Source organism: Nipponia nippon, unplaced genomic scaffold (assembly GCF_047370975.1).
Source record: "Nipponia nippon isolate SJK-2023a ecotype South Korea unplaced genomic scaffold, ASM4737097v1 scaffold_1, whole genome shotgun sequence".
Taxonomy (NCBI): Eukaryota; Metazoa; Chordata; class Aves; order Pelecaniformes; family Threskiornithidae; genus Nipponia; species Nipponia nippon.
This window is the reverse complement of record NW_028262290.1, coordinates 124,551,788-124,578,097: the sequence shown is the minus strand read 5'-3', so window position 1 is coordinate 124,578,097 and position 26,310 is coordinate 124,551,788. Positions and strand designations below refer to the sequence as shown.

At 36.6% G+C, this 26,310-nt stretch overlaps 1 protein-coding gene across 3 annotated transcripts in view; it reads right to left on the bottom strand.

Moving 5' to 3' along the window:
- The window catches only part of TOP2B (DNA topoisomerase II beta), a 69,308-nt gene that overhangs the window by 25,899 nt on the left and 17,099 nt on the right, over positions 1-26,310 (bottom strand). For 2 of the 3 annotated variants that reach the window (XM_009466539.2, XM_087771065.1), the window contains exons 2-16: positions 25,016-25,189; positions 24,230-24,320; positions 22,098-22,161; positions 20,675-20,820; positions 19,806-19,903; positions 18,138-18,350; positions 17,883-18,056; positions 10,938-11,039; positions 10,719-10,856; positions 7,379-7,517; positions 2,989-3,146; positions 2,151-2,276; positions 1,188-1,298; positions 995-1,100; positions 688-797 (exon numbers count right to left, since the gene is read on the bottom strand). In XM_009466539.2, coding sequence (XP_009464814.2) covers positions 688-797; positions 995-1,100; positions 1,188-1,298; positions 2,151-2,276; positions 2,989-3,146; positions 7,379-7,517; positions 10,719-10,856; positions 10,938-11,039; positions 17,883-18,056; positions 18,138-18,350; positions 19,806-19,903; positions 20,675-20,820; positions 22,098-22,161; positions 24,230-24,320; positions 25,016-25,189 — 1,950 coding nt within the window. Of the gene's footprint in view, positions 1-687; positions 798-994; positions 1,101-1,187; positions 1,299-2,150; positions 2,277-2,988; positions 3,147-7,378; positions 7,518-10,718; positions 10,857-10,937; positions 11,040-17,882; positions 18,057-18,137; positions 18,351-19,805; positions 19,904-20,674; positions 20,821-22,097; positions 22,162-24,229; positions 24,321-25,015; positions 25,190-26,310 lie in introns of those variants that run through there. The other variant, XM_087771075.1, reaches the window with a different exon arrangement.

Below are 26,310 nucleotides of genomic sequence, written 5' to 3'. Positions count from 1 at the left end.
AAAAAGCTGTTTTGTCTAAGATGGGTATTTTCCCATTTTAATTTTTTCTCTCCCACCCTTTTTCTCTGTAATATCACCTACAATTAAAATAGCAAATTAAAGTAGATAAAAGGTGAAACACCTCTTGAGAAAACAGCTTCGTTCCAGACACTCCATCCTCTGTCCTTCCACAAGCTCTCTTTGAAACACAAGTAATTTCCTGCACACAACTATCTAAAAGATTTCAAACTCAAGTATGTATAACACATGCATGAATACACGTATGCAACACTGATATATCTTCAATGAATAAATAATTTATCTGATCTTATTTGCTCAGAAACAAAATTTAGATCCCAAGCAGATGTGAAACATCATTTGTTTGGGCTCTGTTGCCTTGCTCAGAACACTCTTTTGCATTTTCTGTCTTCAAAAGCAAGTCTGAATGTAATGTTTCTTGATATCCACACCATGCAAAATTGATCAAAGCTACTAAGCAGAAGGTAGAGCTGATTTTGTAGCGTAGATAAAGCTCTTATTCCAAAATTTAAAATCTTTTCCTAAAGCTTTTTTCTCTCCCAAAAGTATTTTTTTCAGTTACTCCAAAAAAAAAAAAAAAACCAACGTGTTAGGACTTCCTCATGTGCCATTTCAGTAAACAATGACAACTAAAACATATCATACAGAAGCATTTTTATAAGTTCTTACCAGTGTAATGGCAGCATCATCTTCAGGACCAGCATATCGAAATAAGATCCGATGTCTTTCCATGTCAGCAAAATATTCTTTTGCTTCTTTAGCAGTGCTGGTACCCAAACCTGTGCAATAAAAAGAAATAGTTACTCCATATTAAAAATTCAAGTTTCATTAGTTTACCCCTTTTATTTTACTGGGAATATTATAAAATCCTTATAGAAGATACTATCATGAAAGCAGCTACAAATAAAATTTCATAGCACCCATTTATTATGTATTTTTAGATTCATGAGGTTCAGCTATTTGTTTTTAAACAAACCTTTGTAGTATTTTATCTTCCATGCTTTATGATTCTCCATATGTTTCTTCCACTCGTCAAATTCAGGAATACTATAGAATGAAAGTTCTTGCTTATTTTTGCTTGCCTTTAAAAAACAAAAACCAAAAAAACCTCATCAACTTTTCCGTTGCACTGTAAGTAGTAAATAAAATCTCATTAATAGAACCCATACCTTTACAATAGGAGTGATGAATTCCTCAAGAAAACCATGTTTCAACAGTGATGGCCAATTGTGATGAATAAAATTGATCAACAAGCCTTTTATGTGAGATCCATCCTGATCCTAAATCAGAACATGAAAACATGAGGCAATCTTATAAAACATCAGATCCCCCAAAACCACCAAAAAACCACTCACTGGCCCGGAAACATCAAAACAATGTCTGTTTACAGAAAACATAGAAGGGAACAGTTAGTTTTAATTTGGATTCCAAGCTGGACTTGGGTATAAAATAGCCACCTGTGAATGGCACTATCCCTGAGCTAACAATAAGCTCTTCCAAGCCAAGTGCACAGTTGCAGCTCAAAGGTTTCTTTGCCTGTGGCATGTCTTCTCTGAGAGCTAGACAGCTCTCCCAGACAGCATGGAGCTGAATCTTTGTGGAAGAAAGCCAAGCCTGGCCCACAGTTCTCACTGGTGTTAAGATGCTTGATAGTTCAACCACTCTGGAAAAAGTAACAAAGCTTCACAAATACCCAAAGCATAGGATTCCTAGACTTCTAAAATCTGAACAACGGACACACTCTTCATGAGATTATCCAAAAATAATTGCCTACATTCTTGTCTCTCCCAGACTTTCTAGCATTACTATCTCATCTACTGTTCCTTTTTGTCCTTACTTTCAACATATTTTTGAGTTATCAAAAGCATTCTTGTTTATACTTGTTTTTATCATTACTTTGGCATCTCTACTACCGTGCAGCAAAGTTCAGTTGTTCATTTGGAGTAACCAAAACAACACATAGATAAGTTATTCCCATAAAAAAACCTCATATATTAGGGATCCCCTCTGAATACATCCACGTTGTGTGACACAGAGGCAGGTTATAATGCACAAAAAGGTAACCTACCAAATTTCAGCAAAACACATTTTAAGAAGCTCTGTATATTAAAACCTGTGAATTTCAGACTCACCTGATCTGTCATGATCATAATTTTTCCATATCTCAAACTTTTCAGAGATTCTGGATCTTCATAGCTTTTCTTGTATTGTAGTCCAACTATTTTGATGATGTTGTTGATTTCTGCATTTTCCATAATCTGTATAAAAACGTTATCTTTGCAGTCAGTGTAAAAAGCAGAAATTCAGAAATATCCCAATCTTTTTCAGGTGAGCTTTATAGCTACTTCTTCAATGCACCCTTACCTCAACTTTATACCCTTTTTATCCCCAGCCCCCTTGCAGCCTTCACGCTTGTAAATATTTCTTCTGTACATGCAAATTCTCAAGACTGCACCACTCCCTTTCTCCTCTAAAGCCAGAGCACTTTGGGTCCAGAAAAGTGCATGTAACAAAAAGTCATCTCACAAAGCTGCCTTCTCTTTCCACTATTTCTATGGGCATCTGCAACACAACTCTTATTATAGACAAAGTACAGACAGCAGCAGAAGTAATGTGATGAGGTAATGCTGCTGCTACTGCCTCACATTGGAAGTCAATGAAATCACATGGCAATGGAGAAAATATAAAATTTTAGAATTTTTAAGTATTCAGGTAAAATGTTAACGTGAGTCGTAGCATAATTTCCCTGCACTTGTGAAGAAATGAACTTTATCATCCCAGTACCATACTACTACACTTCATATTTCCAGGCTTATCCCAGGCTTTAAAGTAGCTGGTACTTCATGAAATCCCAGCCACAAAATTTTCATGAAAAAGTAAAAATTAAAATATGAAGATGTAACCTTAGAAATCAAAAATAAACAGAAGACATCCATTTGTCAGCTAAAAGGAGATGACAAGACTACTTACCTGTTTGTGAGAAGCTTCTCGAACATTGAGAATTTTACCCCTGAGTGGGAATACTCCATATCTGTCTCTACCAATAACACCTAAGCCAGACACAGCTAAAGATTTGGCAGAGTCTCCTTCTGTTAATATTAACGTGCAGTCCAAGGAATGTTTGCCACCTGCAGTCCAGGAAGAAGTAGAAGTAAGGCAAAAAACCAGAAAGCATAACTTTTAAACTCAAATAATAGAAATACAATTGAATCAGTCATTAGTATTCTTCCCACTCTACATCAGGTAATTTAAATAGGCTGAATTTCTGGTTTTAGGGATGGCCCTCCATACCACTAAAACTACACAACAAGAATAAGTATCCTTGCCCTTAGCAATACACTATGGATTGCTATGGACAAGGAGCAAAATAGACAAAATGGGATGCAATGGTGGTGCATCTTATGTAATGGTCCCCATACATCTGCACAAAAACAAAAAAAAAAGACAGATTGCTTCTGTACCTTTACCATTTCATTTTTCTAGCTGCAAATTTCTTACACACATATATTATGCATGTCTGAGTTATATACGGGAGTTATTTCCCATTCTGCATTTCCCCTTTCCTCACAGTATATTTTCAGAAGTAATTCAATAAATTACATTTTCATGGTTTCTTTTTTTTATTGTCCATCAGCTGAAGCCAGGCAACTGTAAGAAAGACCTGACAGAAAAGCTCAAAAGATCAGAACATGTGCACTTATTATACATTCTCAGAAATTTCTCGAACAGAAGAAACAAGTCTTTACTAATAGTGTAATTTTGATTCTACAAGACACACTGCATTTTGGTGCCTGTGTGTCCAGTGCACTCAAAACTGGTATGAGATGTATGTTTTGTTTATTGCAACTGTAATAGTTGAATAGATGTTCTAAATAATAAGCAGGAACCCACCCTTTTCCAAGGGTGCAAACGCTCATTAAGCAGTTTTGCTTTTTTATCAAGGCCAAGTGGTAGGAAAGATTGCAAAAAAACTTCAAGTTGTTTAAGTCTGCCTACTGTTAATAGGATAGTTTTGAATATATTGGCATTCAGAATACGTACTTTGATTTGCCTTTACCTGGTAGGTAACAACAACCCTGCACTTCCTATTACACAGAACTTACATTCAACATCTTTGGTCTTCTGAATCAGACATATGGCTTAATAGAATCTAAATTAGGCAGCTATTCACACTGTATCAAAAGGTGTCAATAGCTACCATGTTATCAGCAAGGTGGAATCCAAATACCAAGAAAAATACTAGTCTGCTGGTTTAGAATATATGAGAGCCAATTTTTTTTCCTAAATGAACGGCAGAAAACACATCTAAATGTCATGCAGGTGCACTTTCTTCTGGAATGGATGCAATCATTAGCAATTAATTTCATGGAAATGCAATGTGCCAGGTATTTTCCTGAACACAACTCTAAAGAACTCAGAGAAAACTACATGAACAGGAAGGCTCAAAGCAGGCTTTTATTCTTCACCAGATTTAGTAACCTAGCTACTCCCTTACAAGCCTATATTCCTATTCCTGGTTCTTTATTTTTCCTTTCATTTCTACCTCTTCTCCTCCAACAAGCCATAGAACTATGTATACCTCATCAAGATCTCAAGAAAGCAAGAATGACCAGGTACAGGACTCAGTACCTCACTCTTTTCAGTGGCAGAGGAAATCTGCAACAAGTACATCACTGTACAGACACCTCTCTCTCCTATTCCTAGGTATTAACCAGTATTGATTCAAAAATTCAGTGGTATCTGGCACCCAAGAAACCTGTGGATGCTGCACCTCAACTATAAATTCACTCTTGAAGAAAAAATAAAATCTAAAACCCACAGGAATAATTAAAGCCAGAGAGGTCTGTGGCCAGACACTATTCTCTCCCAGCTGCACTAGACTACTTCAGTCCAACAACTACTGGCACCTGCTATTAGAAACAAAAGCCAACCCTGTTCCCTCATCTGACTGGGATGCTTATGAAAATGTAATTCCTGGGATCCTTACAAATATTTATTTGTCCAGAAACATAACTACATCAAATAAGACTATTGTATTTTGCTGTCAGATTATAGATAACCTCTGTGTGACACGTATGTATGTCCTGAAGCCATCTCCCTGAAACTATACCTTCATGCATCAGTTAAACCTTTTCTCCAGCTTATGGGGAGGTCTGAAATTCTTTTGAAAAGACTATTTATAACTGTGTAACTGTTCGTGATATGCTTAGTCATGTGCACATTCATAGCAAACTTTCATACAGCAAAGAGTTGAATTTTTTGGACCTAGAAGAAGCGATCATCGCCTCTCACACACAGGAATAGCACGTACAGTCCTTACTTCACCTGACCCTGAGAATCCCCAGTCCTTTCTATTAAGATCCCAAAGACAGAAAGAAAGATTGATAGTTCTACAGTGTCTTGTTCTGTGTACTCATTAAAGAATTTCCATGGCACCAGGACTTCCTTTTCCCCTTATGTTAAGAAACAAGCTTTCAGTCAGACGCAGTCACCAACCAAAGTTCATTGAGACAAGTTCTCAAGGGCAGAGCAACAGACATTCAGCCACACTGAAGGAATCACTCTTCTGTATCATCTTCTGCCTTCCCTTTCTCAATGAAAGTAGCTTTTTATTGAGGTCAGAGATCCTGATTATAGCATTAGCTTAGTTCTCGTGCAAAAAGAACTAAAAATTCCTATTTATTTTCAAGAGCAAACAGATGATCCATATGGTACCTTCAGTCTTTAAAAAGAAGGGACTAAAGAACTTTTTACTAAATGTATTACTTGTGATCCTCCAATTTAAAACATCTCTGCCAGTATATATAACACCTCAGAAAGTCAGGCCTAGTGTGAATATGACAACACACATCTTATTCGGAAACTGAATGCCTTTCTGCCTTCCTGTGTGTCCACCCTGAATGTGCAATGCCTTCAACGGGAGAAATCTAGTATGTTCCAGATCTTCAATAAACCAATATCTGGGTAAGCCTCCTTGGGAGATGCATAGTTCCTGCTCCCCATGTAAGAATAACTAGGCGGCAGAGAAATACCCAGGTAACAGGGATCCAAGCCATGCAAAACTTTAAGCATCAGTGTTGAGCCCAAATGAGTCTCTACATGCCTTCTTAGTTGAGGAAGTTCCAGGGTGAAAGGTAATGTAATATTTTATTAGCTCCCCTGTTAGAGGTTCTTCCTATCCCTCACCCTCAGCGAAAAAAACTGAGTAAAAAGTTATTTTGAAGCCTGGTCTCCAAAGCAGAGCTAAAAAAACCTATGAAGAAAGTGTATCCAAAATCATTCATTATGTTGTTTATGAGCACTAGGCTTGATATCCATAAAAACATTTCTCCAAGCACACGATCTTCTAGGCAAGAAAAATACCAGGAACATGCATCTGACTAAGGAATACAAATTCCATAAGCAAAACAATAGTTAAAGGAAATATGATTATCAACTCTTGAGGCAAAATATGACATCTGAATAACTGGAAAAGTAATAAAATACTGAAGAAAACTCAATTAAAAAAATTAATAACCTGAGCCCAAGGAATCAAAAAGAAAGGGGGGAAAATTAAACAGAACTCATCATCTCATCAAGTCATCCTTGACTTGAACACTGGAGCTCAAAAAAAAAAAAAAAGAAAAAGCCCCTTTACCAGTCTTACATGCTTTTACCTACTTAACCGACCCACTTACTTCACTGCAATTTCTCTATCTTTGCTTAATGTAAGGATGTATTAAAAACCAACTAACATTAACACAGACTGGCAACATTTCAAGCTCTTTAGTCATATGTGCCCCTCAAATAATTCAAGGACAACTCCCATCCCATTGCTATTGGCACAAAGATTGCCAGCTGATCCTGATTCTTGCCTGTGCTAGGAAGCAAGCCAGCAGAGATTGCCAGTTTGCCCTATATCCCCAGACAGGAACATAATGGCATTTAAAATCTCATGAAAAAAAGTCTCTTGAACCATTCCCTCAGTCTGCACGCTATGTGATCTAATTCCTGTAGCTTGTGACCCTATAAAGATTCTGATCTTTTTGTATCAGAAAGGTCAAGAAGACTAGTCACCTCCAAAATAGAATATTGGTAACACTATTTAGCTGGAAACAACAATTAGAAATATGTGTTCTTTCAATATGGAACTTTACTGCCGCTTTTGTTCAGTGTTATTAATTCTCTACCCTAGAGAGGACAGTGTTCCTAATATCAAACTCACCATCATGCTTTAATTCTAGCTCTAGAAAGTTTAGAAAACAAGAAAGATTTTTATTAAAAAATATACATGAGAATGAGAAATAAAGTTAGGTTTAAAATGATGATGTCTGTGAAAAGTCTATGAAACATTAAAGATATTAAAAATATGTGCTCTTACCAGCATCATTAGCATCGTCCAGTTTCGGAATGCCCTTGATTTTACTGTGTTTCACTGACGAACATTTTTTGTTCAGCTGAGTTTGTGCCTTAAATTTGACCCAATTCAAAATACTCTCTATGATACCACAGTTAGAGGCCTATAAGCAACAGATCAGAATTGTGGATGAGAAAAGTAAAGCTTCACACAGCAGATTCTTATCTCTCAATTTTAAGTCACTCATGTAACACTGTTTCTCAAAGCCCTCTAAATTTTAAAAACTGCAACATATGAAAGGTCAAGGAATTAACACATACTTTACTGTCTAACATTTTATGCACACAAAACCAAAACACAACAATCACACAGCTTCTTTTCCACCCCTTGTATAATTGGTGGAAGGAGGAAAAGAGGACTGAGACCTAATAAGAGGTTGTCTTATGTTGTGTGGTTGATGTGCTGAGACATTTTAGGTACTAAGCACCTGCTTCCTGGACTTTGACAGCAAAAAGTAACCTTATGGGATATTTATGACCACTTAAAGTTTCTTTGGAAATGACTGAAAATGACCAAAAGACAACCGAAAGCATTTAAGAATAAAGCTCTATATCAACCATTTCAGAAACTAATAATATTTTAAGAAACACATCTACAGCAAAAATAACATGTAGCATATTTTCTAAACTTAAAGTGCTTTAGGTTTGGTTTTACATCAAAAGAGAATACAGGTGGAGCAAAATACTGTGAGCTTTGGCTTTTCATTATCCCCCATAATACAGCACTCACTGGTTAGAGATTCTGCTGCACATTTAACACCTCTGGAGATCAATGCTCACTTCTGGGAATATTAGAAACACTCCAAGTCAAACCTACTGACAGAAATACAGCCTATATAACAAAATCAGAAGAATGAACACAAGATTGGGGTGTGTTTTTTTTTTTCCTGTAAGTTCTACAAGAATGTCACCAGTAACACAGAATTAGAAGAATAAAACACTATACAATAAATTAAGTTTTGATGCCAAGAGGACTAGCAGTGACACCATTCTCCTTACTGCTGGAGTTCCAGTTATGCTACTAGCACTAAATAGGACTTAGTATAATGATTTCTGGCTAACAGAATTCTACTTTTCCCTCCTTGTGTAAAAATATAGTAGAGGAAAAACCTCTACCATGTATTTCTACTAATGCATTCATTTAGAGTAGCAATTCTTAGCCTGTCTACAGGCAAAATTTCTAAACTTGTTTACCTGAATAAGTAAATGTGACATGTTCCCTCCCTCTCTTTTCACTTCAGTGAAAAGACTGATATCAAATCATAGAATCATAGAATACCAGGTTGGAAGTGACCTCCAGGATCATCTGGTCCAACCTTTCTAGCACAATCCAAACGAGATGGCCCAGCACCGTGTCCAGCTGAGTCTTAAACGTGTTCAGCATAGCGGAGTCAACCACTTCCCTGGGCGGATTATTCCAATGACTGTTCTCATTGTGAAAAATTTACCTCTTGTGTCCAATCAGAATGTCCCTGGGAGTAACTTGTACCCAGTACCCCTTGTCCTCACTATGTGACTCCTTGTAAAAAGGGAGTCTCCATCTTCTTTGTAGCTCCCCTTTAAGTACTGGTACATGGTGATGAGATCACCTCTAAGCCTCCTTTTCTCAAGGCTGAACAAGCCCAGCTCTCTCAGCCTATCCTCATGCGGCAGGCTTCCCAGACCCTTGATCATCTTGGTGGCCGTTCTCCGGACCCCCTCCAGACTGTCCACGTCTTTTTTGTATAACGGGGACCAGAACTGTACACAGTATTCCAGGTGTGGCCTGACAAGTGCCGAGTAGAGAGGGATAATGACTTCTTTATCTCTGCTGGTGATGCCCTTTTTGATGCAACCCAGCATCCTATCGGCCTTCTTGGCTGCAGCAGCACACTGTTCACTCATGTTGAGCTTCCTGTCCACCAGGACCCCCAGGTCCCTTTCCACGGAGCTGCTCTCTAGCCAGGCGGATCCCAGTCTGAGCTGCACTCCTGGATTATGTTTTCCCAGGTGCAAGACCTTACACTTGTCTTTGTTAAACTTCATAAGGTTCTTGTTAGCCCACTCTTCCAGCCTATCCAGATCTTCCTGCAGGGTGGCTCTCCCTTCAAGAGTGTCTACTTCCCAACTCAATTTGGTGTCATCTGTGAACTTCATCCGGCTACACTTGATCCCGTTATCCAGATCACTTATGAAAATACTGAATAGTGTTGGGCCCAATATCGATCCCTGGGGGACCCCACTTGTGATGGGTTGCCAGTTTGAAAAAGAGCCATTTACCACCACACTTTGGGTGCGGCCCGTCAGCCAATTCCTCACCCACTGCACAGACCACTTTGTCCAGGCCATAACGCATCAGTTTCTCCAGGAGGAGGCCATGGGGAACTGTATTGAAGGCCTTGGAGAAGTCCAGGTAGACGACGTCAACCACTCACCCCATGTCAACCGAGCAGGTCACTTTATCATAGAAGGCCACCAGATTTGTCAGGCATGATCTGCCTTTTGTGAAGCCGTGTTGGCTTTTCCCAATCACGTGCTTCATTTGACTTGTGATGGCCTCCAGGAGGATCTGTTCTATGACTTTCCCAGGGATTGAAGTAAGACTGATGGGCCTATAATTACCCGGATCCTCCCGTGAGCCCTTCTTGTAGATAGGGGTAACATTTGCCTTCCTCCAGTCCTCTGGGACATCCCCCGATCTCCACGACTTCTCGAAGATTATAGAGAGTGGCCCTGCAATGACATCAGCCAGCTCTCTCAACACCCTCAGGTGGATGGCATCAGAGCCCATCAATTTGTAGGGGTCAAGCTCCTGTAATAATTCACATACTAACTCCTTCATCAGTGATGGTGGGTCTATGTTTGGATCCTCCTGCATTTTTGTTCCCAACGCCTGGGATCTAACAGTGTTGGTAAAGACAGAGGTGAAGAAGGTAGACAATATAAGGTAGACAATATTCTCAACAATAAGGTAGACAATATTCTCAACTTCAGAAAAATATTTTAACACAGAAAATTGGTCAAGGTCTATGTTTGGGTTTTAAGAGACAAATTCATTTCACCAATATAAATACCAGAATCTCCAACAAATGAGCTGATCAGGTGAAGCTCGCTTTTAAATCCAGGGCAACTGCCAAAATATAGTCATTGCTTCCATTATTAAGGCCAGAGAACGAACAGAAGTTCCTCCATCCAATTTTCATAGTATGCTAATGCCCCTAGACTACCATAATGCACTAATTAATCTTCTGCTACATAACATATGTACACTCGATCCAGTGCATCAATTCCTGCTTCCCCGAAAAAAAGAAATATGCTTTACTTACTGCTTTAAAAAATTTCTCAGATAGCTGGCACTTGGACCCAAAACTTTTAGGCTGCAATGTCATGTTTTCCTTTGTCTGGGAATCAAATGATGGGTTTTCAATCAAGCAATTAACAAAAACCCATATATGATTCTTCACCTGTTGAAAACATAGAAACCAATTTACTCAACAAAATTACCACATTCATCTTTTTCAATATTTTTGTACAAAGTTACTTGCCTGAAATGGTTTCACTGAAACTCCAGCTTTATTCTTCTTTTTCACCACTTCTATCAGTTTGCCCACAACCTGATCCACCACATAATCAACATGCCTACCACCCTTAATGAGGGAAGAGAAAAAAAACAAAACAAAACCATTGAATTTCCTAATAGCTTTTAGCCATATTAACAACGTTCCTGTACTCATACTTAAGTTTGAAAATCCATGCACATTAAGCTGCAGCACAACAAAGGAAAATTTGTTTTAAAGTTTCTTTCATGTCATTCAGTCTTCATACAAGTGAGGATGATGGATGTTACATAGAACAGAAGAAGCAGGAGACCTCTCATTCACTGTGCAGTGGTGGACTTCAAATGTAGCTGCTTACATCTTAAGAGTATGGCAGATCTGAAAATTACTCTGTAGCACTGGGATGGTACCTGCAACACCACATGGCTGTCAAGAGGTACCTTTTTAACAGGCACATAAACAAACTCGGACTAAAAACATCACACATTCGTTCATCAAATTAAACTTTCCCCATTTGGTTCATAGACTTCCCAAAAGTCATCTCACCTTTTCTTAGCTGTATTTACAGAATTCTCTGAAGAAATGCTATTAGCATTGCTAGCCTTGGGCTCACGTGAGGACAAACAAAAAAAAAACAGAAAGAATATATAGGATTTTCTTCCTCCGTTGCACCATAGCAGCTGACAGTGAAACATTCACAGTGCCTGTCACAATGCTTCCCTTTACCCTGGAAACGTGAGGGGCTCTGAATACTGGTTATCCTTGCTTAAGGCCTTTCCAACTAGATATTTCAAGTGAAGCCATTATTGCAAGAGAACTTTTGGTGGAGGCAATGTATTCACATCCCAACTACTATCCCTAGCACAACAGACCGTGAGGAAGAAATACTTATGTACTTAAACTTTGGAATTAATAAGTCAGAAAAGTTACCTTTTTGAAGCCACATATAACTCATGCTTTGCAATACAGCAGGGTGATGAAAATATATATTATTTTCAATGTTTAAATAGTGGTTTGACTATTGATGAAATTCAGTTTAATTATGGAAGCAGTAAGCATTTGAACACCTTCAGAAGGTGCCCCAAAGCTTCTGTCACCTTCTCTAGCTACAATTCTCTTCGGACTTAAACTTTAAACCAGCTACAAAAAAAACCAAAACACACCGCTAGAAGACAAGTAATTTTGAGATTAAATTGCTTGGAAAATAAAGGCATTTCACATAAGCTTTCTGGGAAAAAAAAGGTCTATTATAGATCTATTACATACTAACAATGACTACTGATTTACATGTGTAAAAGAAACCTAACAGTTATGGGGTATATTCTACAATGCAGAAGTAATCTGAATCAGAACCACTAGTAGAGACCAGACTAGACTAGAATATTTCAGTTGGAAGGGACCTACAATGACCATCTAGTCCAACTGCCTGACCACTTCAGGGCTGACCAAAAGTTAAAGCATGTTGTTAAGGGCATTGTCCAAATGCCTCTTAAACACTGACAGGCTTGAGGCATCGACCACCTCCCTAGGAAGCCCGTTCCAGTGTTTGACCACCCTCTCGGTAAAGAAATGCTTCCCAATGTCCAATCTAAACCTCCCCTGGCACAGCTTTGAACCATTCCCACACGTCCTATCACTGGATCCCAGGAAGAAGGGATCAGCACCTCCCTCTCCACTTCCCCTCCTCAGGAAGCTGTAGAGAGCAATGAGGTTGCCCCTCAACCTCCTTTTCTCCAAACTAGACAAACCCAGAGTCCTCAGCCGCTCCTCATAGGACACACCTTCCAGCCCTTTCACCAGCTTTGTTGCCCTCCTCTGGATGCATTCAAGGACCTTCACATCCTCCTTAAATTGTGGGGCCCAGTAATCAAGGTGAGGCCACACCAACGCTGAATACAGTGGGATAATCACCTCTTTTGATGGGCTCGTTATGCTGTTTGATGCACCCCAGGATGCAGTTTGCCCTCTTGGCTGTCAGGGCACACTGCTGGCTCCTATTGAGCCTGCTGTCAACCAGCACCCCCAGATCCCTTTCTGCAGGGCTGCTCTCCAGCCACTCCTCTCCCCATTTATACTTGTGCCAGCATTACTCCGTCCTAGGTGCAGAACCCAGCATTTCGACTTGTTAAATTTCATCCCATTAATCACAGCCCAATGCTCCAATCTATCTAGATCCCTCTGCAAGGACTCCTGTCCCTCAAGAGAGTCAACAGCACTACTCAGTTTGGTATCATCAGCAAACTTGCTAATGGTGCATTCACCTCGTGCATCCAGATCGTTGATAAATATACTGAACAGGACTGGCCCTAGAATTGAACCCTGAGGGAACACACTAAAACAGCACAAACTTATATCATAGATAAAACATTCCAGATTAGGAAGAACAACTAGTATTTGAACGTATGTATCCTGTAGTCTTTAATTTTATGGAACAGTGACTACTGAAATTGCCTAAACCAATGGTGATAAATATATAAATATTTACAAGTCCAAGGTGACACAACTTCCCTTACAGGTAAAATAGCAGGCTTTCTTCAAAAAGATGTCAAAAATATGAACAGTCCTAAAGCCCTGGATATCTGAAAGCTGTTTACATTTTTGATTATTCAAATGCCTTCCTTTAAATTTATAGACAAAAAGATACAAATAATAATAAAATGCTAAATTCTAGTGGCTGTTACAGAGAGTTTATAATGCTTTGACTAAAATCTATTACCTTGTAAAAAGGAATGGAGTGATGCAGGCACATCCTATACAATTAAAACATATCTAACTCAATGCTCAATATTTTACACAGAAGATCACTTTTGCTTAATATCAATTAGTGCCTTACAAAAATACAGACTAAATAATGGTTCTTGTTCAGACCAATTTGCATTAGGACAGACAAAATAATGAAAACATGTCTATGGAGACATTCATCATGAGATAACAAACAAAAAACCCTCCTTCTTTAAAGCTGTTTTAAAAACAGAACTGAGGAGGAAAAAAGCTTTTGATGAGTATGAGAAAGTATAGGAGAGACAAGAAATAAGAAATAGAAAACAACAAAACCAAGAAAAAACAGCAGCCAAAAAGACAGAGGAAAAGAACGAACTAGCAAGCAAAACCCAAAACTTAGGATTCTGTATTTTAAGGAAGCGTATGCATCTGAAAAGACTAAAGAAGATGTAAAGTGGTTGAATTGACAGGAAATAGTATCTGTGTTCTCAACTTCATGTAGAAAGTAGAGATGAAAAGAAAAAGGAGAGAGGAGGTAAAAAAATAGTTTAAGATGGTAAATATTATTAGTCATAATCAAAACCAGTACTTGCACTTCAAAGAAACCATCTATGGTTTCTGCCAGTCTCTAGAGTCACCTACTAAACAGCAACACAAACCACTAGTGTGTTTCAGAAGCACCACACATACAAGTATTTTTTCATGGCATTTCTTCTTAAAAAAAAAAACAAAACAAAAAAAAACCAAACAAAAAACCCCAAAACCCACGAAAATTAAAACACAACAGTTTTTATTCACATATGGATGACAGCGTTTCAGCAGAGGAGAGTTCATGTGAAAGTTGATACATCGACATCCTGCCACTTTAAAGAAAAAACAAACTGTAACGAAAAGCTACTACAGGAAAATATCAAATTACATGTTTGAAAAAAAAACATTCCATATTTGAATGGCAATTTTAAAGTGCATTACTTTTACTCATCACATTACTGAAAACTTATGCTTACGGCAATATCTAAGTATATTTTTTTTATTTACAACTTCAGCAATTTTTTTTTGCAATTTTAGCACTTCAAATATTTTGCTAAAACTAACATCTGACACATCAAAAATTAGCTACTTACCAGTAATTCTTCTTCTTAGAAGATATTAGTTACTATAACAGTTCCCCATTCCTGTGTCCATTCTTAGTGTGTAGCATTGAGTGAGGGATGTTCAGAGCTCAAAGTTGGGAACCTTTCAACCATCTCACCAGTAGGTGGCACATTTACCCACTATAGAAGCATAACAGCCTATAACTGCCCCAACTGTCAGTACATTTTAATATAAGACAGAAGAAGAAAAATACCCTCTAAATCTAGAGGGCTGTCAATGACTATTATGACTACCGTATTAGGAGAAAGAGCACTAAAACTGCATAACCTTCTTTTCCCAGAAGGTAACCATTGTGACTGAATCCTAGTCTTGGAAACTTCAGGATGCAAAGACATCTAGTGAAAAGGTAACAACTAAAATCTTAAAAATTAAGCTTAGACTGGCTCCTATATACATTCTATTTATATTGTCATCAAAAGCCAACAGCCTCAATTAATTGCAAGGTAAGCCATATTTAAATTCTATGGACAGATAAATGGTTCATATGGCAAACAAATTCAGAAGCTAATTATAAATTTTTGAAATTTTCATTGAATTAGCTATACAAATAAAACCCTATTTTCTTTTGTATTTGTTTTCTATTATGTTTATTTTATTGGAATAAATCTGAAAATGTCAAGCTCTGGAATTGTCCTGAATTTCTTGCTGAACTCTAGCAAATTTTAAGAGGTTGGGATGCTCCCTCCACCCTAGTCTACTATCTGACACTGCATCTGTATTAGCTGAGCATTTCTGCTAAAATGATTAGTAGTATTACAGTTAGCAGTGCCACCATATTAAAAATATCATTAGATTGTTATGTTAATAACTGATGTTTCTACTACAATTTCTACTACAGCTACTATTTGAAATTGAAAACTTGAGAAGACCATGTTTAATCCTCCATTTATATACAAGTCTCACCAAAAGGTTATCTGCACAACTGTGATAGCTACAAACATTCTTTCAAATGCTGCCTGAGAGCCTGAAGCCGAATTCTGTGGTGGTCTACTGTGGCAAAATTGTGAATAAATCGGGACCTGACCAAGGTAACAAATTTACAAGAACAAAACAAGGGAGTTGTGCCTCAACATACTGCCTGACCTTCTACACACCCCTCAAAAAAACCCCCACCAACCTAAAAAAAAACTTGTTTGGAATTTAAAGCAAGTTCAAAAAAGGTGGAAGGGAAGTTACGACTGGGTGAAATTTATCCAGAAACAGAAATGAAAAGCTTTCAGCAAACAGCGATAAATAACCAAAAAACAGCTGAAATGAGCTCCTCACCTGTTAGCAGATAAGGGGACAGGCAGTTGACGCAGTTAGTTACTAGCCATTATGTCTCATCAGTGGGTAGTTGCACATCAATTGCTGGTGAGGTGGTTCACCGGCCCCGAACATTCCACATCCAGTCACACACATAAGGCATGGATCGGGAGAGTGGGAAAAACTAGAAATTACAACACTTACCTTTGAAGAATACACAGTACTTTTTCTATGAATTTTCTTAAAGAATATATGATAACAATGTATGTGTAACTGCATGATGGGTGAAAATTGATCCAAAAGAGTCAAATTCAAAATCTTTTGAGTAAGTGTATGCAATATATTTAACTTAGGAGTCAATAAATATTCGTTTTTTTTCAAATACATTTTCTTCACCTGATTATCAAACATTATTAAGTTTCTCTACATTGCCAGCTTCTTCATAAAGGTATTGTATACATCTTTAAGGTCATGCTATTTTTCTTCTTTATGTTGCATAAAGAGGCCTGAATAAAAACTAAGTCTTAACCTTTCAACTACCAGATACATTTGTTATCCTTAGTTTTGACAAGTATCAGATAAGCATTTCATTAAAATGCAAACTCAGAAAGTAAATATTCTACAATGAAATAAACTATCCCTCTTAGCACTGAAGGCTGGTTCAGCTACACTGAAAATGACACTGGAAGAAGTTATGTCGTAAAAATTATATACCACCAAAACACTGTCTACACACCATCTACCACCGAGATTAACACTAGTATTTCTGGGCACCTGCCTAGACTAGGGACCTGGCTTAGTGTAACCACTGGTGCTTATGAACCACTTGTTCCATTAGAACCACTTGAACCCCTAGAATTTTCTTCTGTTTGACTCTTGTAGAAAAGATCCGAGCAAGGAGGGTTTTTTAAAGTGTCTGATTACAAATTCTTCTCTTTCTCATCTTTTGGGGAAGCTCATGGTTAAGATTCCCTAAAACCAGCCTCACCAATCACTAGAATTGCTTGACTGTTGTTAGATCGCTCATCTGGTGCAATTTGTGAAGAGTAGAAATGACAAAGACTTTTTTTCGCCATGTTGGATCCCAGATCCCTAAACCTGGGCCACGCCAAACTGGCATAAACGAGAGTTACACTAGTTGATTTGAGGTGATTGCCTTGGTGCCTGACCACCCCAGCAATTTGAGAAGCACAAAGATTGTACTTTAGTATGCTGAGCATATTGTTGCTTCATCATAACTGAAGATCTGCTATGAGATCATTTCACTACTACTATAGTTGCTAGTAAGTACAGAGAACACCTAGATCCCCTCATATAGAAACACAAATAAAAGAAAATTAATCTCAGCATTTCAGGCCAGTTTTATACATCATAAAGCAATAAATGCAAAGCCATTTTTCAAGAACACCCAAAGCCATTTTTGCCCTCCAAAATTTGCTACTACCCTCTTTAAAGGGGTTTGTGCATTTTTTTAAACTCAATTTCAGAATTATTTTATTACTATGTGTTAAAAAGGAGTAAAATAGTTCCATTCATTTTATATTTAATCAATACCATGTACGCTCACATAAGACATCAGTATCACTGATAGTGATTACTAGCATTTTAAGAACTGGTGCATATTCAGAAATATTGCTATGAATGTATTTTGATTGCATTCAATTGCTCTGCCAGATCCTCTCATGCAAAGGATTATCTCACCTATTTATTTTTAGTAATTCAGATGTATCTTTTTATCAAACATCTGACTGGGCATAACCTTAGCACATATTTTATCATTTACATTTTTTATCGTTTAATATAACTACTCACCTTTGTGGTAGCTATGCTATTTACAAAGCTGATTTGCTGAAACCCTTTTTCACTTAAAGTGAGGCACACATCCCATCGTTCATTCACAACTTCGTGAATAACTTTGAGTGCAACTCCAGTTTCATCCAGCTTGTCTTTTACGTAAAGATCTACATAACTGCGAAATCCATTTACCTATGAGTAATATAGATAACAATTACTATTCTTTGCATAAAATACTCAGTACACTTGAAATATTTTAAATGAGGCTCTTACAGGTAATTTCTTCCCATTCAACATGACTTTGACTCCTTTGCATGACCCGGCCAAATCATATGCTCTCCTTGTCATGAGGGCCACAATATCCTTATCGAGTTTTTCCATTTTAAATTTAGATAGATCTGGCTGGAATGTAATGCATGTGTAGTCATCACCATCGAAATGCTTAATCTTGGGTTCAGAGGTCTTCATCATATTGTTCATCCAAGTCTTTGGAAACAAAACATTTTAGATGTTATTTTACAATACATGTTATCCTCCTCCTTTGTTCCATTTTCCAGCTATGCTAAGACTGCAATAGCTACACAACAAAAAGCTCACAGACATCTTTTAGAAGTCTCCTCTGGTAAAAGACTATGCATAAAATTAATTGCTTTACTAAGATTAGCACAAGCATCAGCGACAGCAGATTTGTGGTTTCTGTAAATATGCAGGTATCATTACCTTGATGGACACGATTCTAATGCAAATAGAGCCCACCACAGAACTCTCTAAATTAGATACAAGTGAGCTAGCTAAACAGTCCTTATTGCCCATCAGTTTAACACTTATCTACTACACACTTCTATAAAGAAGCTTATTAGTCCCTGTGCAGAGACTCAGTTGTCTCTGAGATAGCATCTTAGTGGCTGTGCAGTGTACCAAAGCATGCTTCTTGGCAAACCAACTTGCTCAGACTTGACTCAGGAGTCTTGGTATTGTTCCCTGTTTAAGAACATGAGCATATTTATAAGACCAAGCAGAACTCCTACTCACAGCATTTATCAAAGTTCAGTTGTATTAAATTTTCACAATTTTTGAAAATACTGGAAAACATAGCACTTTATCTAAGTCGTAAAGCACATAATTTTCAAAAAGTACACTCAAACCAGTATTAATTTGCTTTTTGGCAGTCAGCAGAAAATATCACATTTTTAAAGAGACGGGTAAAACCATTGAAATGTATTGTTTATGTAGTGACATGACAGCACAACCATAAATTAATTACTTGTCCAGAAAAAAAGAGAAGGAAGCCACCTTCCTTCCTTCCTTCTTTCCTGGGGAAAGACTCCAAAGCCAAGGAACTTTGGTATCTAATACTCTTACAAAGTTCTTCAAACTTTTAGAAAGGTGGCCACCTCAAAATTATATACAGTAGATCAGATTACATTTAATTCTTGGTCTGTGTGCTAACAATAACAATGAGCAATGGGTACAAACGAGGAGGGAGGGGGGTTTGCACTGAAGTCCAGCTAGGCTAATGAAATTCACAACACAAGAAGAAGATTTTTCAGTGTTTAACAGTATAAAAAAAAAAATCTAGATAATTGCACAGCTAAGTAGAAAGATTTTTTGAGAAACTACATAAAAGCAATTACAAAATGTTTCAATTAAATATATTCTTTGTCACAAGCACATGAACATACTTTAGTTTTAACAGAAGAAATTTGTTTTTCATTTTTAGTCACTTAACACTCCCAGTAAAATATTACTTAACAAAAAACCCCAAATTCTAATGCACAAAGTACCAATTTTACTGACTGAACTACCTAGCCTGCAAACTCTACACATCCATTTCAATGTTAAATGATTCATTTCATGAAATATTCATGAAATATAGAAAACGTGTTAAATTTTAAATTTATTAACTACAGGAAAGGAAAAAAGTTGAGATCATTTCTATACCTGCTTAAAGCTGTGTTTGTATTCCTTGCAAGCAGTTTCAACTGTAAACTTTGTACTAAATATGTTACAAAGTTTTGCACCATAGCCATTGCGTCCACCTGAAAAAACAACATATAGTAAGTTCTTACAGCAGAACCATTTATGATATTCAGAGAGTATGCCAATGAAGTGTTCCTATATAAGACAAAAGTTGGGCCACATGTCAACAGCTATCAAAGGATGCCAAAGATGGAGTTTCACACTACCTCCAATTTGGTGCAACTGCTTTTGCCTCAAAAATGAGCAGTTTGCTCCTCCCCCCAAAGCCAGGATGCTCCCATTGCTTCCCTTAGGTTGATCTACCAGTTGCTTGCTGAAAGGCAAGTGACCTCAACACCCTGATCAGCTGAAAACTAGGTCATGATCAGATCCAAATCACTCTGCAACCATACATCATAATATGGGCAAAATATATGGGGTAGAATAGAACAGAACTAACTTTAATTCATGATCTAAATTAGGGTTACTTCACATTTAGGATAATAAATCATACCCTAATTCATTAAATTTATTTTTTCCTTTCATTTCAAGAGCATACATGTTTAAATGCTTGCATATGTTATAATTAAAACATGAAAATATGTTGTTTGTTACTGAATTACAAGTACTGACATTAAAGATATACACATAAAGTTCTCTGTAAACATTGATATTAAAAAAGAAAAAGTAAAAGTGAAATGACCTAAAGAAAAAAAAAAAATCTAACAGAGCTATAGATGGTGACTAAGTGATCATCTGTTATGAAACAGAATAGAAAAAGTAAGAGAAAGCATACTAAAAAGTAAACAATGGCTTAATTGAACAAAACATAGCATGTTAAATAGGCTTGCCTGTAACTTTTTTCTCATCATCGTCGTAGTTGCTGGATGTTAGCAGCTGCCCAAAAATTAAAGCAGGTACGTATACTTTTTCTACTTTGTGTTCCACAACTGGTATACCCTTTCCATTATTCCATATGCTGATAATGTTTGATTCCCTATAAAACAATGAAGATATTAAGCCAATTAATGTAATCTTGAAAACAGACTCCTGCATACATTTTACCTGTTTAAATAACCACATAAAATACAAAAAAATGCCATATTCTTACCATGTTTATTCACAGCTCTATCAATTTTAATTACAAAACCACCACTTCTTTGTGTTTATTAAATGTCTTAGAAGAAGGAGCATAATTTCCCATACATGACAGTATTTCATATCATAAAAATAACCCCCAAAAATCTGTTTGAAGAGCTTTCACTGTCAACATGATCTGCAACAGAATCCTGAAGTTTAATGACAGAATTATGCTTAAGTTAGAGACATAGCTTTTTAGGTTTCATTGAAGTCCACCCAGACACAGCCAAGTTACCATCTGTTTAAAACTGTTATTTCCCAGTTATGATAAACATTGGAACTTATTTTATGCATCAACACCAAAATCCATCAACATCTGACATCATTAATACTTGTAGCTCTCATATAGAAATTTCATTTTGGACTATTAGAGAGTTCGAAATCATGATAGGCAGGTCAGGCAGATTTACACTACCATTTCCCTCCCACTCCATGATAAAAACAATTTGGTCTACAGAAACTGATAATGCACTGAAAACTTCCAGAAAAATTATTTCTCAGTATATTTATCCTAAAGATTAGGTGTGAAAATTAGGTCTCAAACATTCATTATTCAGTTAAACATCACTGAAAAGGTACTACTAAAGGAACCCAATCAACATCTATTTTAACTATGGTACTTCTCATCAGGAAATATCTCTTTATTCAATTTCAAAAAACAGTGGTAATGACACATTTGCAATCTGCAGTTTCAGTGTGATATAGCTGACTAATTCAAATATAACCTTATCCTAATGCTAAAGGAGTTAACATAGATGTTCAAGAGGTGCAAAATTATGTTACAAAACTTCAAGGTTGGTATTTATGAGTTATAAGTAACCTGGCTGGTTATAGTTATGTACTGCCAAGCTTTCATCTAATCATGAATTTTATGATCTCCTGGTTTTAAGTTTCATTCAATCAAACATTAATGAGTGATTTAGGAAAGCAAATTATTATAAATTCAGAATGATACTGCTTACTGTTAACTACTCTTAATTTACCTTTTCATCTTAAAAAATGAAGCTAATGGAAATAATTTTTAAAATATTTTGTTTTTAAAAAAATCCAATTTCATTTAGTAAAGTCATTTGTACAAATCTGAACTACAATAGCACTGGCAGGGAAAGTAAATGAAAACATGCTTTTACTTACGGATCAATGGATATTTTAATACAAGTCATATTCTTGTCCCTCTGCTTATTGTCAGCAGCATTTACTATGAAACAAAGTAGCACAAATTGTCACTTTCTAGGAGCAATAATTAATTACTCGATTTGTAAAACTGATTATATACATATTCCACCACAAGTTACAATGGTCCAGGTATTTCTTAATCTGGTATCTTTTTGTATATTCTGTATCTTATTACTGAAGTCTATAAATATGACGAAGTATCTGCAAGAAGATATTTTTCAACCATCTTATAATTACCGACTCTATTTCTAGCAGTTAGACTATCTTAGAAATAAATATAGAAGTGTATTTAGTGAGCCTGTTCTCATAACTGTTCTTAACATACGAACACTTCATTCTTCTGATGCTGCACTTGTTTGGATATTTATTACACGTATTACACCATGTATGTTAAAAACCCTAGGAAGTTATATGCATCACCAGATCAGTTTACACATCCTTTTGCCACTCAAACCCAATACTGAAAAAGTCATATCCATTAAGGAGTGCTTTGATTGCAGCAAAAATTATCTCTAAAGAGCCTGTGAGACTTATAACTAACAGTTTTAAGTTAGTTCCTAAACAGTTTACACAGTTTAGGACCAAAAGAAGGATAACTGGAAGTTAATATTTGATCAGAATTTAATTAAACTCCACTCCAATGTATATTAACTACAAACAACAGAAATCAGAAATGCGACTATGGCCATTAACCATGAAAACACATTACAATCATTTCAGCATTTGTCTCATCACCCATGAAATAGATCAAAATAAAACCCAAAAATACCAAAGGACATGAGGATAAATCCATTAAAATATCTTAATATCTTAATAGATTATAAAGATCTCAATATAAGATCAGATACTTGAAGGTGCTTTTGCTAAAATCATTAAGTGCAGTTTCATTTAAAAGTATGCACAGCTACAATGTCCAATTTTTGTAATGTTATTACACCGACCCCTAGCTCTCAAACTAGACTCTGTGGAGCACTTATCAATGCTACATAAAGAAGCAATAAGCCATACAGTACTACGATAATGATATGGTAACGATTTTTCTTTTGAATGGGAGAAGATGGAAGTGACTCCCTCCCGTGAAAAGCCCATAAATTTCATCTATGAGGCAGCACTCAAAAAAGAAGTGACAAAAGATTTTCATTCCCGTATTTCTCAAATTAATTGATGAGTAAAAAACAAACATAAAACCCCCTTCTTTTCCACCTGGCCGAGATATAGTCTTTATTGCCTCCAGGACAGCAATGCTGTAAAGCATAGTTTTAGAGGTATGGATAAGGGCTGAACCCAATGAAGGTCATGACAAAACTTACATTGACCTCAGTAGACCATAATTTACTTTACAATGTAATCCTACCAATCCTTACAATATAACTTCATAAAAACTGATTAGCCCAAGAATTTATGTCAATTAACCCAAAATATCAGTTCATCAGACAGCACACTGTTCAGATGTTGCGCATCTCTACTGCTGGTTAGTCTTCAACATGTGCCTGTCACCAAGAGAGTATCATAAGCTAGTAAGTCATAGTGATTCTGGGATTTAGGACAGCATTTTTTAAAAATCATTTGTTTGTGCCTCAGTCACCGTGCCTTTAAATGGTAGTATGATACTTATTAATTTTAAAACTGTCTGAAGTCTAGAAATTATCCATGTTAGAATCACCATCACCACCACTATCATTCCATACAGAAGGAAGTAGTTTTAATGATGAGATGATGATCTAAGTTAACACTTAGACAACTTTCAGTTGTCTTCTTTCAGAAGAATAATCTTCTTTCAAATGTTACTTAGAACTGTGGCCCTGCTCAACTTTGAAGATTAAACATCTTGTAATAATATGCATCAAAAAGAATGACCTACTTTAGACATTCAGTAACAAATATTTACACTTACAGGTTCAACTGAAAACACTCTTCCCTCTTTAAACTGTTCTGTAGTGCTGGAATGCACTAAAATTTCCATGCACTGCAGTTTAGTGGGACTCTAAGTCTGTGATTTAAACTTAGATACAAATGAATGTGCTTTGAGAGCTCTCAGAAAAGTGTGTACTCCAGAATGCTAAAGCAGTATTATTGTTAAAAATACTTACCAAGGATTTCATCAAAGATCTTGTACAGGCCTGGAACAAAGGTAACTTCTCTGCAATTCATTCCTACATCTTCATCATAAACCCACATTAACTACATGTAAACAAAATAAAATAAAAATATTTACTGTCTTGGTAAACCAGTCTATGATTCTATAAGATCTATTTACTTCAGGAACTTCACTCTACTTCAGTCTACCAAGCTGCTGTCATATGAGACAAAAGCAAAAGCAGAACTTCGGCAAAAATTACAACTGTACCCACAAAGACTTTGATAATGAAAATGTATTATTTTCTGCTTGGTGCGGAACTCCAACAGTACAGACAGTGAAGTTCAAAGCAATTTGCAACTTCACAAAAACAGCTGGAAAAAGTGCCAGCAGGAGGCTTAAATTCTCTGTTCTCTACCTAAACAAACAGACCAAAGCATTTTTGGACCCGGAGCAAATGCTACTTACAAATATGTATACATATTTGTGTGCAGATAGGCATGTTTGTAAGCACACGTATACACACATAACTGCGTGTTTACACACATAGGTGTGTGTTTGTGTTTTGACTGAACTTCAGCATTTTCTGAGCATGTGTTTTCAGGTGAACGAAGCACTGCTTTAAAGTGTCTTCTCTTGACCCCTTCCTACACATGCATACATAAACATGACCACAGTTTTTAGCATGATAATTCAGAATACTCAGAAAAGTAGATATTTGCCTATTTATTAACCAGAATAGTCATTTCCTCATTAAAACAACAAAAACTATTAAGACTGTAAATTTAGTGACACTTACCTGAGTTAACGGTTCAACTGACCCAATGTAGGTATCTGGACGGAGGAGGATGTGCTCAAGCTGAGTCTTTTTCTGATAAACTCTCTCAACAGACATCTTCTTTGAAGAGTCATTTTTATTAATGCTTTCCGAGTCCTCCTTTTTTGAAGCATTGATCTGATTATCAAATAATGTCTAAAAAAAAGACACCAACAATCAACCTCATTCATTCAATCAGTCACTCTCAAGATACAAACAAAACCTGTCAGAGATTTAAATTACAATCAAAACTTGTCATGTAATTTAAATGTTTTCAGATGTATTAAGATCAAGCTATCCTCTCAACAGAAAAAATTCAACAGACTATGTGACAGTTTCTTAACAAATTGTCACATATTCAAACTCTAGTGATTTACTAAGCATGATAAACCAAAATAAGGAAACAACAGTATATTACAAAAGACACTCACTTCCTCAGGTTAAGTATTTATAACATACGTTTGAGCATTTGAATCCAAAACACTGAATACTGTTCTGAATAACAACAATAAAACTACTCTTTCACATTTTAGTTTGGACAACTCATTCAGTGGGGCTTAAGAAACACTGTAACGTCTCTCCTATGGCTTCTCAACTGCTATAATTTACATTCTCTATTTAACTGAAGTAATTAAACCTGATACAATCCCAGTTTAGACTGCTTTCTGATGAAATAGGCCAAGGGCTGTAAAAAAAGAGAATCACATAGGCTAATGTTGCAATTTAAACAGAATTCAAGCCTAACGTGGCTGGAGATGATGAAAAATGTCTCGACAGGAAGAGCAAGCAGTGTTACTGAAAACTAATCCACTTTTGGGGGGAGGATACAGGGATTTGGTGCATCTTTCAGCAAATTTTTCCTGATAAATACCTCCCTCATTGAACTAAAACCACACAAAATGAAAAGCTTACATCTCTAAGAGCAACCAAATGTAGAAAAGTCCCATTCTGAGGCAGTATATCTAGCAAGAGACTAGGTATGACATTTTACAGTATACATTCCTACCTGTAAATTGGAATTATCTTAAAAATACCAATAAACAGAACTTGAACTCACATGATTTATTTGCCTGGCTAGCAGACATAACAGAAAAAAAAATCTGTCACCACCTGCTTAATACCTGAAATAGCCTCCTCCTCTTACAGGGGGTTTACTAGCTTTGAAGCAGGTGTTACATGACCAGTAAAAACCATCAACAGACAAATAACGAGGACAAAACCCACTTGCTGCTCAGGTAAATATTTCATTCCCATTTAGCTGTTCCCAGTAAATCTCT